Source organism: Uranotaenia lowii, chromosome 3 (assembly GCF_029784155.1).
Source record: "Uranotaenia lowii strain MFRU-FL chromosome 3, ASM2978415v1, whole genome shotgun sequence".
Classification (NCBI taxonomy): Eukaryota; Metazoa; Arthropoda; class Insecta; order Diptera; family Culicidae; genus Uranotaenia; species Uranotaenia lowii.
The window spans coordinates 9,913,070-9,928,605 of NC_073693.1; the positions used below are offsets into that span (position 1 = coordinate 9,913,070).

At 38.5% G+C, this 15,536-nt stretch overlaps 1 protein-coding gene across 14 annotated transcripts in view; it reads right to left on the reverse strand.

Annotated features, from left to right (window-relative positions):
- LOC129757919 (sex determination protein fox-1-like) overlaps positions 1-15,536 on the reverse strand; it is a 680,148-nt gene that overhangs the window by 66,336 nt on the left and 598,276 nt on the right. For 12 of the 14 annotated variants that reach the window (XM_055755313.1, XM_055755318.1, XM_055755316.1 and 9 more), the window contains one exon: positions 981-1,013. In XM_055755313.1, coding sequence (XP_055611288.1) covers positions 981-1,013 — 33 coding nt within the window. The remainder of the gene's footprint in view (positions 1-980; positions 1,014-15,536) is intronic. The other 2 variants (XM_055755320.1, XM_055755315.1) reach the window with 1 other exon arrangement.

A 15,536-nucleotide genomic window follows, 5' to 3' on the forward strand; every position in this document is an offset into this window, starting at 1 on the left:
AATTCTAGAAAAGTTCATTTTACTCTTATTTGATGGCATTTTACATTAGTGATTTGAACAAAAAAATATCATAATTCATCTGATCATAAAAAACTCGATAAAAAAACAAAATTTCATAAAAAGAATGTTAAAACGTCTCTCGTGACTTTGGTCTTACATTATATACAATTAGCTATTCTTCTCTGTAATTTTCAAAAAAAAAAATCATTTGGGTAATGATGATGAACCTAAACCTATTTTTTTGTATTTTTTCTTGCTCCAATATCAAATTGGATCTAATTTCGCTTATACTCTTTTTCTTAAAAACTATTAGGTAACTTTGTTCCCCGGTAACAAATTCTTCGATTTGAACTTCTTTTCCTTTCATCAGCGATTAATTGCCTTTCTAGCTCGGGACATTTCCGGGACACTACAGAAAAAACAGTTTAAAAGCGGGATACAAATAATAAAACAAAATAGAAACAACAATCTCCTGCTGCGCATCGAGTTTTCCATTTCGTTACCCGGATAGCAACAAAAAAACTCAAACATTTCCTCGACTTTAAACTGATCCTGACAGTTCATTTTTTTTCGTTCTGTTTCTTCTCTGTCACCGACACGTAAAATTGCTGGCTCAACTGCTTCGTTTTGACGTGAGTCCGTCGCCGTGATCCGCCGTATTTTCTAATTTTTTTTTCTGTTTCGTTTGTTGCGAAACAAACCCGGAAGCAGTCCAGGGGAGGCCAAACGGAAGTCGATTTTTCTTTTGCCCTGGATCCTTTTTCTTCTCTCTTTCTCCTATGTGTACTACGTTTCTCTCTTTGTTTCTGTTTCTTACTCCTACTTGTCTCGCCGAGTTTTGAGCCTTTCTTGAGTGTTTCTCCACACCGGACAGATCTGTTTGCTTCTTGTTTGAAATTCTATTCGTCGATTTTTCTTCAGTTTTTTCCCGCCTGGACCAAGTTACTTGCGCCTCGGTGGGAGGCTGGGAAACTGCTTACCTTCCGGTGGCCACGGGACACAAACGGCTGCTGCTTTTTTTCGCGCGATGGATGGTTCCAGTTCGACGATGATTGGCGATGAATCGAGCGTGTTGGAGTTGGGGAGGAAAAAACGGAAAAAAATAAATTAGTATCTTCGGTTTAAAACAGAATAAATTCACAGCAGTTTGTAGTAAGTGATTCGGTAAAAAGTGAATCGGTGAATGGGGGAAGAAGATCGTGATTGGTCAGAGAAATGTAGAAAAGTGGGTGTTGTTTGAAAAGGGGGAAAGCGCACAGAATTAGAGACAGTGTGAGTTAATCAGAGCTTAAGAATAAAATTGTTGCCCTAGGCTGCTGGATGATGAAAATGTATGATAGCATTTCGAATGACAGTGTTTTTGTACGGTTATATTTTTTTTTTTTACAAAATATTGGGAACACTATACTACAGATCACTTGACTACATTCATAGGGCAAAAAACTCTAAAAGGCTACAGGAGAGTAAGGATATGATACAGCTTATAGTAAGAAGAAAAACAGATTTTTTACATTACTGGCACTACTTTACACAACATGCTGTCAAGACAACTAAATATGATTTAATTTTCGAAAGGATGAAAATTTCCCAAAATTGTTTACAAAAACCATATATATTATACATTCAATTCAGTCGTTTGCCGTTTTTTGAATTTGGCCACCTAACACATTTTCAAAGAACTTAAGTCGATTGAGGGAGTTACTCAAACTTAATTCAATTTTCCAACACAATTGTGCCCAACTTTATCAGTTTAGATACCGACTTCATTCGTCAACTTTTCACATCGAAAAACCATCCATTCATGGGGATCAGGTGTTCTTTCATTTCTCCCCCTTCTTTTTTTTGGATATCTAAATTGGGTGATCGAAAACTTCACCTTACGACGAAATGTTGTCGCATGCACCATTCGGTTTCTCTTCTTCTACCAAGCAAATCCTATCATCCGAGAATGGAACAGAAAAAAACCCCGTGGAAAGGCAATTCGCGTGACTGAAACAACTTTTCGCCCTATCAACCAATCATCCAAAACGACAACGGATCGGGGCTTTTTTTCCTGGCGCGATATCGGGACATATATCGCCCCAACGACTTTTCCCCGACCTTTCCCTAACTCACACTTTAGAACCTTTCTCTTTACTCAGTTTGGAAGAGAAAAAAACTTAACGACAACGTGTTGTCGATGGCACAATTTGATGTGGGAGCCAAATTCCACTCTACAATTTAAGGGGGAAGAATTGGGGGGAGGAGGCGTTCGTTGATTGATTGATAACAGGCGATCAAATTCATTACATGGGGTTTTTCGGGAAAATGTGACTTTTCCGTGCTGCTGCTGCAGCACGGTTGAAAATAAGCTGCCCGGGATCAAATTTGCGATATGATGCTACGCCGGAGGAAATGTTACCATCATTCCGCCGGGTTGGAGGTCATCATTTTTTTTTTTTTTGAGGAGTAAAATACCAGCCAACAGTTTTCCAGCTGAAAGTGGCTGCAACCGATTTTATCGATTCGATTAGCACGGTTCTTTGCCGCTGTTATTGATGGCTGCCAGTCAGTGGAGCTACGCCAGTTTAGAGCTGCCGTTCGTGGCCGTGGAATGGTTCAGGAATATCAATGTGAGATTAGAAAGATCGAGGACGTGCGCATGGGGGTTTTTGTTAGGAGAATATTAATCCTTCCTTTAATACCCAGGAAAAGGTTGTAAATCCCTCTTCTCTACTGTGATATCATTTACTAAACATTTGAAGAAATATGAAATACTTCAAATGCGTCTGAACAAAAACATAAAAAAAACTCACAAAAGACTCAGACTACAAGCATCAGACGTCAGACTTGAGACATCTATCTTCGGATTTAAGGCCACGGTTATAAGACATCGGACGTTGAATTTCGAACATCAGATATCAGATACATCGGATATCAACTATTAAGAGGTATAAGGCCTGATTTATGATATATCTGATGTTTGAAGTCTGATGTCTGATACCAGGTATCAGGTATCAGAATGGGGGTAGGCTTAATAGCGGCACGTTATCCAAACATACGGGAAAATTGTGCCTAGCCTTTTTTTTTTATCCAAGATTTCATCATTTACCTGAGAAACCTGAAAAACCTATAAAAGGAAGAAATAAATTCAATCTATTTAAGATGGCATAAAGCCTTTCCACTAGGGATTATTAGCATTAAAGCTCTTTTCTACATTCGGTAAGGAATGATAGAATGTTTTTTAAGTTTAATTTCTTAAGCTCAGATTCGCTTAAAGCGTAAGATCCCAGAGTACGAAAACGTAGTCTGGCAAATGAGGGACAGTTACATATAAGATGGAAGGGATCTTCCACATCTGATTCACAACTACCACATACTGGAGATTCAGCACGCTGAATGTTGTGCATGTGATAGTTGAGTTTACAATGACCGGAGAGTGCTCTGATCAAGGTGCTGCAATGAGATTTATTTAAAGTTAATAAGTAACTCGATATTATTGGAGATGGTTTTTCTAAAAATAATTTAGTTTGACGACAAGTGTCCAACTCTTCCCAGTATCGTTCATGCTGGTTAGAGGACCAAGTTTGAATTTGGTTTCTGAACCAACATGGTGATATTGGGACAGCCGGCTCTGGTCCGTAAAATTCCTTTTCCGACCCAGCTCTAGCGAGTTCGTCGGCGCATTCGTTTCCAAAAATTCCCTTATGTCCGGGTACCCATAGAAGGTTTAATCCATTGCCTTCAGCAAGTTCTTCGATTGCTTTCCGGCATGCGATTACCAGTTTTGATCTAGAACTGGAAGCACTGAGTGATTTGATAGCTGCTTGGCTATCTGAACAGAAATAAATTGTTCTGAACATAATCTTCTTTTGAAGTGCAATTTGCACTCCATACATAATAGCATATAGCTCAGCCTGAAAGACTGTACAATATCTTCCTAGAGGTTGAGCATGTTCTATGTTCAACTCGTGACAGTAAATTCCTGCACCTGCACGGCCGTTTGATAATGAACCGTAAGTATAGAATACAATATGAGAGGACATTTGGTCCTCTACGAAACCTGATAACCATTCTTGAGGAGAAGGAAATTTGACTTTAAATCCCATGTAGGGAAAACTACTCGAGAGAGTTAAATCGTTTGGCGCTAGATTAAACTTGTTTAATCTAACTAATTCAGGCCACACATTTGTATGACTCGATGATCTTTCGATATTTCCTGACAGCCAGAGACCAACTGCCTGTAGACGAAAAGCACCTGAGAAGGCTTCCTGTTTTAGGAACAAGTGTAGAGGTTTGATAGAAAACAGAGCCTCTAGTGCTGCAGTAGGAGTTGTTGTGAACGATCCGGACATCCCTAAGAGACACATTCTTTGAAGGTGATTTAGTTTAGTCCGAACTGTTGCAACTTCTCCTTTCTGCCACCACACTAGACACCCATAGGCCAGAATTGGTCTTACTATTGTGGAGTAAATCCAGTGAATATGTTTGGGTTTGAGTCCCCAGTTTTTTCCGATTGCACGTCGGCATTGTCCGAAGGCCATGCATGCTTTTTTGATTCTGAATTCGATGTGATCAGACCAGTTTAATTTGGAGTCAAGAATGACACCCAAATATTTAACTTGATTAGACACGGTGATTTCGGAACCATAAAACAGCAGAGGGCGCACCCCGCGGGTGATACGTTTTTTAGTAAATAAAACAATATTAGTTTTTAGAGGATTAACTGAAAGTTCTACATGAGAACACCATCGTTCAACAGAGCGCAGAGCTTGTTGCATTATATCAAATAATGTGCTTATGCACAAACCTCTTACCAGCAGAAGATAATCATCTGCGAATCCATAGGTTGGTATTCCACGGTCATTGAGTTTTCTCAACAAACCGTCTGCAACTAGGTTCCACAAAAGAGGTGATAGTACACCTCCCTGTGGGCAACCACGTGTGCTAACTTTTGTTATTGAAGCCTGTCTTAAAGACGAATGAAGATTCCTGTTACTTAGCATTGCGCTAATCCAGTTAGTTATAACACTAGGCACTCCATGAAGTAGTGCCGCATCCATTATTGATGTAAACGAGACATTATCAAATGCTCCTTCTATGTCTAGAAATGCTCCTAGACATGATTCTTTCTGTGAAAAACTATTTTCAATGTTATGTATTACGTTGTGCAGAAGAGTTAATGTTGATTTTCCTGATTGGTATGCATGTTGTGTCGCATTAAGCGGATGTTGGACAAGGCATTCTTGCCTGATATGATGATCAATTAAACGTTCAAGTGCTTTTAATAGAAATGAACTTAGACTAATAGGACGAAAGCTTTTGGCTTCGTCGTATGATGATCGTCCCCCTTTAGGGATGAATTTCACGGCTATCTGCCGCCAAAGTTTAGGAATATATCCATGAGCAAAACTGCTTATCATTATTTTTCTTAATATGTGTTTGAAATGATCGAAACCTTTTTGTAGCAAAACTGGAAATAAACCGTCACTTCCAGGAGATTTGTATTGAGCAAAACCATCGATTGCCCATTTGATCGATTCTGTAGTAACTATTTTCCGAGCAAAATGCAAGGAATCTAGACTTCCAGAAAAGAACTCAGGCTCTATCGATGAATCTTGATCAACACATCCTGGAAAGTGAGTATTGAATAGACAACTTAATGTTTCTTCGTCGTCTGATGTATAATCACCACTAGGGGTTTTAAGGTATGAAACCTGATAATCTTTTGATTTGGCTAAGACTTTATTTAACCTACTTGCTTCGTGCAAGCTTGAAATGTTTGTGCAGTAGCTCTGCCAACTTGAGCGTTCGGCAGCTCTTGTTGCTTTCCGGTAAGCTCTGCGAGCCAACTTGAAGGCATCAAAACCTTCCGTGCGCCTTCGGTTCCAATTTACTGAGATTTGAGTTCCACAATGGTGTAATGTTTTTGTTGAATTTCAACGTTCGTAAGGGACACGCTTCTTCATAAGAATTCAAAATAATTTCGGTGGTTTTTGCAACCACTTCATCCAACTCAAGAGGAGTAGTAATTTCAGGTGTATATCCATGAAATTTAGTAGCAAGATGCTCCAAATATAGGTCCCAATTAGTTGTTCTTGGGTTTCTGAATGTAATTGTTTCTAAAAACTCACCTGAGTGTTCAAAATAGATAAACCTGTGGTCAGAAATCGATTCTTCGTTAGGCACATGCCAAATAGAAATTTCCTGAGAAATTGTTCTAGAACAAAGTGTGATGTCAATCACCTCTTCTCTGTCACACCTAACAAAAGTTGGTTTATTTCCTACATTTAGAATTTCTAAATCAGTGCTGCTTAAATATTCCATTAAATTTAAGCCTCTCAGATTGATATCTGAGCTACCCCATAAGAGGTATAAGGCCTGATTTATGATATATCTGATGTTTGAAGTCTGATGTCTGATACCAGAGACTGGAGTCTAAAGTTTAACATCATTAGATGTCAGATATTAAACATCAGACTTCAAACTACGGATACCAGACATCAGACTTCAGACTTCAGACTTCAGATTCAGAAATCAGATAAAAAAAATGAGAAAGCACATTTGTAAAGATTTCTAAGCTCTACTGTTGATGCCCAATACCAGACATCAGAATTCTAATTTGAAACTTCGGATATCAAACATAAGACTTCAAATATCAAACGTCTGTCAGACGTCAGACTTCGGACGACAGACGTTAGAAATTTGGTATCAGACATCCGATCATAGATCAGACATCAGAATTCAGACTTCACATTTCCGATTTCAGACTTCAGACATATGATATCAGATATCACGAATCAGATTTCAGACATCAGACATAAGGCATAGGGATTTCGATGTCAGGCTTTTGTTTAGAGATTTCACAGGTTTTGGACATAAGAATTCAGAAATCAGACGTCAGACATCAGACGACAGACGACATTTGATATCAGACATCCGATATCATAGATCAGTCTAGAATCAGAAATCAGAAATCAAACAAAAATATCAGACCTCAGACGTCAGACATCAGAATTCAGACTTCATATTTCTGATTTCAGAGACGGTACCAGACGTAGGATTTTGGACATAAAAATTCAGAAATCAAACATCAGACATCAGACGACAGAAGTTAGACATTTTATATCAGATGTCGGATTTTATAGATCAGTCTGGAATAAGAAATCAAACTTTATCAGACAAAGATATCAGACCTCAGACGTCAGACATCAGAATTCATATTTTACAGTTCCGATTTCAGACTTCAGACTTATGATATCAGATATCAGGAATCAGATTTCAGACATCAGACATTAGACATCGGGTTTTCGATGTCAGACTTTTGGTTAGAGATTTCTGGTACCAGACATAGGAATTTGGACATAAGAATTCAAAAATCACACGTCGGACGCCAGATGTTAGACATTTGATATCAGACATCCGATATCATAAATCAGTCTGGAATCAGAAATAAGAAGTCAAACTTGATCAATGATATCAGACCTCAGACGTCAGACATCAGAACTCAGACTTCATGTCTGATTAGAGACTATGACATGATACACACATAGACATGATATCAGATACCAGGAATCTGATTTCAGACATCAGACATTAGACATAAGGTTTTCGATGTCAGACTTTTCGTTAGAGATTTCTGGTACCAGATATAGGATTTTGGATATAAGAATCCAGAAATCAGACGACAGACATCGGACGACAGACGTTAGACATTTGATATCAGACATCCGATATCATAGATCAGTCGGGAATCAGAAATCAGAATTCAAATTTCATGAGACAAAGATATCAGACCTCAGACGTCAGACATCAGAATTCGGACTTCACATTTCTGATTTAAGACTTCAGACATATGATATCAGATACCAGGAATCAGATTTCTGGTACTAGACCTAGGATTTTGGACATAAGAATTCAGAAATCAGACGTCGACATCGGACGACAGACGTCAGACATTTGATATCAGAAATCCAATATCATCTGGAATCCGAAATCAGAAATAGAACTTGAACAGACAAAGATATCAGACCTCAGACGTCAGACATCAGAAGTCAGACTTCATATTTCTGATTTCAGACTTCAGACATATAATATCAGATACCAGGATGCAAATTTCAGACATCAGACATAAGGCATCGGGTTTTCGATGTCAGACTTTTGGTTAGAGATTTCTGATACCAGACATAGGATTTTGGACATAAGAATTTTGAAATCAGACGTCAGACATCGGACGACAGACGTTAGACATTCGATATCAGACATCTGATATCATAGATCAGTCTGTAATCAGAAGTAAGGAATCAAACTAGATCAGACACTCAGACAAAGATATCCAACCTCAGAGGTCAGACATCAGAATTCAGACTTCATTCTTCTAATTGCTGACTTTAGAAATATGATATTAGATATCAGGAATCAGATATCAGATATCAGACATTAGACATCGGGTTTTTGATGTCAGACTGTTGGTTAGAGTTTTTGGACCACACATAGGATTTTAGACATAAGAAGTCAGAAATCAGACGTCAGACATCGGACGACAGACGTTGGTTATTTGATATCAGACATCCGATATCATAGATCTTATCAGAAATCAAAAATCAAACTTGATCAGACAAAAATATCAGACCTCAGGCGTCAGACATCAGAATTCAGACTTCATATTTCTGATTTCAGTCTTCAGACATATTATATCAGATTTGAGACATCAGACATTAGACATCGTGTTTTCCATGTCAGACTTTTGGTTAGAGATTTCTGGTACCAGACATAGGATTTGGACGTCAGAAATCAGAGATCGGATGTCAGACATCGGACGACAGATATTAGACATTTGATATCAGACATCCGATATCATCGGTCAGTCTGGAATCAGAAATCAGAAACCAAACTTGATCAGACAAAGATATCAGACGACAGACGTCAGACATCATGCATTTGAAATCAGACGTTAGAAATCCAATATCAGACAGGAAGTCTGATGTCTGGATACCTGGTTCTCGAGATCTTAAATCTGAATGTCTTATGTATGTCATCTGCTGTCTGATATCATACATCAGACGTCACTTCGGACTTCAGACTTCGGACATAAGAATTCATACTTGAAACTCAGACTTTGGATTCACAAATAAGATATGAAACAAACAACACACGTCAGATCTTAGATTTTTGAATTTAGACATGAATTTAAATATCACATCACATTTCAGACTCCAAACTTAATATTTCAACAATAAGAAATCTGACATCAGACCTAAGTCAGAAGTATGATTTTATTATGTCTGAAGTTTGAAGTCTCAGATATCTGAGGGTTAGAGTCTGAATTTTGACGTCTGATAATATCACATGTCAAAAATTAAGATTTTCAGATTTCGAACATCAGAAAGAAGATGTTAGTTCTCGGATATTAGTCATAAAACATCAAGCTTGAGTCTGAGAAATTGCATATCAAACAACATGGATCAGACATTAGATTTCAGACTCAGATTTCAGGATTCAGGCGTTGAACTTCGTATGTCAGATTTAAGGTTTCAGACAGAAGATGTCAGATATCACCAGGCATCAGATTTCAAATATTATACATTAGATATGGGATTTAAGATGTCAGACTTCAAGCTTAAGATTTCAGATACCACACATAGGATAATCGATTTCAGACGTCAGACATCAGACATCAGACATTTCACATCCCATGTCAGGCAATCATCAATCAATCGTTAGACTGGAAACGGGAATCAAAATTCTGAATTATAAATAAAAAAAACATGAATCAGCAATTAAACGGAAGGAAGCAGAAATAAGGAATCAGATTTCAGCCATCAGACATAAGACGTTACATGCCAAATGCACGATGTCTGACGTCTGTCGTCCGATGTCTGACGTCTGATCCAGTTTTATTTCTGATTTCGGATTCCAGACTGATCTATGATATCGGATGTGAGATATCAAATTTCTAACGTCTGTCGTCCGATGTCTGACGTCCAATTTCTGTATTCTTATGTCCAAAATCCTATGTCTGGTACCAGAAATCTCTAACCAAAAGTCTGACATCGGAGCCCGATGTCGAATGTCTGATGTCTGAAATCTGATTCCTGATATCAGATATTAGATATGGGATTTTAGATAACAGATTTCAGTTTTCACATTTTAGAAAACAAACATAGGATTATAGACATCAGAAGTCAGAAGTCAAACATAAAAAATTCAAATATCAAACTCGAGACTTCGGATATCTGACATCAGAAACTAGACGTGACTAGACGTGACTAGACATCGAACGACAGAAATCAGACATCAGGCGATTGTCATCAGACGTCAGACGTCAGGTTGCAATCAGAAATCGGAATTAAGTAGGAATCAGACATCCGAAATCAGTAGTCAGAAATCAAAAATCAGAAACAAAAAATCAAAAATCAGACACCAGAAATTAAAAAAAAATCATAAATCAAACACCGAAATGAGAAAGCTGAATCACACTACTAGTTCATCCGAAAAAAAAAGACTACTGCCGACCAAAAGTCAAAAACTTCTTGCTGCCACAGAGCGGTCCGAAAAAAAAACGGTGTCATAAATCAGTTTCCCAATTGCAAATTACCCGCGGCTTGAAATTGGTGGCAAAATTGCTGGGCACAAATTATGGGTTCAATTTTTTTCCTGTTGCAAACCAAACGTCTGTGTCTGGCACAGTGAAGGTTCCATCGTGGAAGTTTATCACTCGCGGGAAGCGGCCAATGTAAATGCAATTAAATTTAAATCCGCTGCCAAAAATAATCCGGAAAAAGTCCGGGATGAATTATTTTCCGAAAAGGAAGAATTAGCATAACCAACACAAGGAACGAACCAAGACGGAAGATTTTTTTTTGCTCGAAAGCAATGATTCAAAGATGGAGAAAGGATATCCGGATTTCTTGAACAGTAATGGAATGTGTGTCTGAGTCTTGAGGAAAAAGAAAGAGCACAGGGCGGAAACCGAGGTCCGGATCCATTATGCAGCTTCCTTGACATAAACTTCTTTTTACATATCATTTGAGAAAAAGACGAGGAATAAAATATAAACGTCAAAATGCGCCTGATGGGAAATTTGGATATTTGGCTCCACTCGGTCTAGGAATCAGACCAAATAGGAATTGGCAAAAAAAGAATCGTGGGAATATGCCGCACTGACAACTTTGTCGCATTTATTCTTCAAGATTCAGCATTTAGGAGTTCCGGAAGGACGATTGGCCCTGGTTCAGCAGTTGTTGTTTTGCCGAGGTTTTTCCTCGTTTGCCATCATCTGATGATGCCTACGGGCCCAGATTTCTTCTGCTGCGAGCTTTGCTGCAATCAATTATGAATGATGAAACATTTTATGGCTGCTTTTGACGAATGAGCTTCTTTTTTATGCTCAATTTTGTTGAAATGGGAAAAATGAACCGAATTTATTATAGAGAAATTTAATTCAGTTCTCAGTTGCAGATAAAAATGATAAAAAAATGAAATCGATCCTACAGATAAATTATGAGTTATGATTACAGAAAAGAAACTTAAAAAATTATCTTCTTCCAGATTATGAACAAATAATTAAGTTTTCTGTTTTCACTTTGACGTACCATAAGGGTGTCATCTGGGAACCTTTATGTTTAAAACTTTAAAATTTTTGGATAAAAAGGAATTGAAGGTATTCAGAACAGAAATATTTTCATTTCATTTTCCTAAGGAGTTTTTTGAGTAAGTTATATACTGTCAAACCGGCTCGACGGACCAAAAAGATTTCGATCAACAATTCACTTCTATGCTATTCAAGCTTGTTACAAAATTATCTCTTCCACGAGTTCGTTCTATACGGCAGCACCATTTCATGCAATTCCATACCTTTTCTAGATTAATTTAAGATAACTTCAATTTGTGTTCACTTATATAGATCGAATCTCATATTGCAAAGGCAAAAGAAACCAAACGCAAAAAAAAACACAGACAAGGACACTGAAAAGCGAGTTCCATAACAGCAGCAGCCACTTCTAAGGGATTCCTTGGACCAGAAAACGGAAACGCGGAAATATGATCGAGTAGAGTGGATGAGCAAAACCAGAGAGAGATAGAGAAAACACCAACAAAATGACATAACGTAAGGCCCGGGCGACATGGAACTACTACAAAATAACATTCGTCATGCTTTTATCTGGAACATAAAATCAAATTACAGCACTTTTTGCAGTTGTTTTTCTACCTTTCGCGAAGTCTGAGTGCTTCTTCTCATCTCTCTGCAAAAGCCGATTGAAGGAACAGATGATGAACGAGGAAGAGGAGACCTTAGACTGTCCTTTCGTGGAATGCATTAGGCATTGCTTTTAATTAACAAGGCAGCATACCATTTCCCTTTTTTAACAGTGACAAATCACACCTTCCTAGAACCTAATTAGTAGAAAGGCGTGTAGCTTAATTTCTTTAAAAAGGAACAAAATCACACCCATCAACACGACCTACTTTTAAAGTAAGAAAATCTGAAACCATAAACATCGAAAAAGAAAAAAAATCACTGAAGATACAACTAAAAAGTGGTCGAAGTGAAAAGATGCGCGCAAAACGAATGAACTTGGGTAAGGGGGGATGATTTTTTTTCGCCGCTTTTGCAACACCCAGTTGTGTTATTCAAGTTTGTCAACTTGCAAGCATGCATGCTCGTTGCACGAATGGTGAAAAGTACCGAAGCACAAAAAAAAGAAACCAGAAGCTTCCATCGAAATGTATATAGTGTCACGCTAGGAAATCGGGAGCTCGGTCTCGGAGATCTAACTACATTCATTCAGGAAGACGAGGACGACACCAGCGTTTGCAGAAACATTAAACCTTGAAGCAAACAGGAAACCGGGGAAGAGCGAGTGCCATCAACATGTTTTTTAAGATCTACGAAAGCTGATGATGAAACTCGATTGGTGGGGAGCAGCGGAAAGAAAATTCATTCGGTTTTCTGTTCGCGGAGCGTTATATTTTAAAGATGAGGCTAGAGGTTCCTACATTTATTCAGGCGAGACTCCATTGGAAAAGCTGGAAATGACTTATTTCTTACTCCAACGGCACTGTGGACCAAAATGTTTCAAATAAACAAAAGTTTTGTAAAAAAAACTGACACCTTCCGGCAGTCCAAAAACATACATACGTGTTATATCAACAATTTATGAATTTCTTTAAAAACTTATTTTTTTACACATACACTTGCAACATATTCTATATTTCAATCGAATTCGCTGCCAGTCAGGTTTATCAGTCGGTGGCAGCAGCAGCTGTGATGCAATTCCGATTAGATTGAAAGGAGAAGCCTGGAAGCGATACCATCCATCGATTCAACCCCATCCATTTATGGATGCAATTTTAAATCAATCTCATCCGTAAAATTATGAGTTTCTATTCAGCTCCACACGTTCCATCGCATTTACAAGTAGGGCGGCAGAGAAAAAGGTCCATAACGCATGAGAGACCTTTAAAGTTATTTTTTCTTTGAACTTTTTGGGATTTTTTTTCTCTATGAATTCATCGATTCATATTCATTTCTTTTAACTTTGAGGAACGGCTTATCTCATATCTGCTAAGGATATGAGAAATTAAACTGAAAAGAAAAGTTTATGATAGTTTTTAGACAGCTTTTGTTGAAAGGCCATGACTGCTATGAGCCATAAGCAGCACAGTGATACTCGAGATTACAGAAAAATCTATAATTTCACAGAATTTTGAGTAAGTTTTCATCATTGAACGCATGAATTTGGAAATATTCACAGATTTCACTGATTTTATTTTTTTTACATTTTTCTAAAAAGAGATGGGCAGTTTTATCTTGTCCTAGCACTCAAACATACAGTCAACAAAGTTGTTCAACAGCTAACGTAAAATGGTCCTTCGAACCGGATCGAAAAGCCAAGGATTGCTTCCGCTGGAATATTTTCCAGCGGATCTCGTCGTATATTGTTTTTTTTTATTTATTACAAATCAACGGAACACATATTGATCCAAATGTTGACTCAAAATTAAAATAAAAGGAATACTCAGTCTTATTACGGGGTTCTCAATACACTTCAAACTTTTATTCGGAAAAAAATCTTTTAAAACGTCGAAGTCGAAGTTCTCAGAAAAAACGGTTGAATGTTTTCATAACACCGATGATAGCGCTATTACCTCCGTAATAGTTCAATCGAATGGGAACATACGATATAAGCATTGGGTCGTCGAGGAGTGAGAGCGCTTCGTTGAAGTAGATTAAGAAAATAATCGGTCCTAAATGGCTTCCCTGAGGCGCACCAGTAGAAGCACAGAAGATCTTGGTTTCTAAGTCCACGGGATTGCACACTTGGAGGAATGGCTTTCAGTAGCTTGGGGCAGTCGATTCGCGATGTCTAAGAAGACTTGTGCAGCGTTTCTGTGGGCTGTGTCCATGTCTATGAGACGGAATAGATGTCCATGGCAAGTGTTTAAGCGCTAACCGCAAGAATCACTGTATAGCCTCAAGCCGCTCGGCCCCATTTTGGTAGTAGGGAAGCCAAAAAGCTGATTCAAGGGTACAGCGAACAATACTGCAATACTAACTTTTCAGGCAATACACATCCTTGAAGTCCTTGGGCAATAGAAATAAGGATCCAAGACCTCTCGACGCTTTGTGGACAACGTAGTTTGTGTGTGTCCTGAATTCCAGCTTCCGGTCTAGAGTTACGCCCAGATCATTCTATGTGTTCAACGCGTGCGATTGGCTCATCTCCGAGGAAGTACTCGACGGAAAAAAGGCTGCCGCCTTCTTGAAAAACTGATGACTGTACATCTACTGCGACTCAATAGCAAGCAGTTGATGTCACACCAGTGTGCGAAGAGGTTTAATTTATTTTGTAGGAAATATGGCTTTCGACCGTCGAGGAGTAAGAGCGCATCGTTAAAGTAGATTAAGAAGATAATCGGTCCTAAATGGCTTCCCTTAGGCCCATCGGTAGAAGCAGGAAATTGTCTGGAGGAAGTCTCCCGTGCGAACTGTTAATTTGAGTCCGGATAGGTAGCTCCAGAACCAGCCAAGAAGAGTTCCACAGAAACCCATCAATGGCAGGCAAGTGATGTCACACCAGTGTGCTTTAGCAGGTTAAATTTCCTACAAATCAAAATAGTTTGCGCCGTGGAGGAGTGAGAGCGCATCGTTGAAGTAGATTAAGAAAATAATCGGTGCTAAATGGCTTCCCTGAGGCACACCAGAAGAAGTAGAGAATTATCTGGAGCGAGTCACCCATGCAAACTGTTAATTTACGTCCAGATAGGTTAGTAGCTCCGGAACCAGCCTAACAGAGTTCCACAGAAACCCAAGCGTTCAAGCTTTCCGATGGCAATATCGTAGTTGACTTTGTCGAATACTGCAGACAAATCGGTTTAAATAACGTCAGTTTGAGACTTAGCAGCAGAACTTTTGAGCACGTACGAAGTAAACGTCAGAATGTTAGTTGTCGTGGAGCACTTGGGCATGAATCCGTGTTGAACGTCGGAAAAAATATTCTTACAGGACAAGAAAATTGGATCCAAGACCGCCAAATCGAATAGTTTGGCTACTG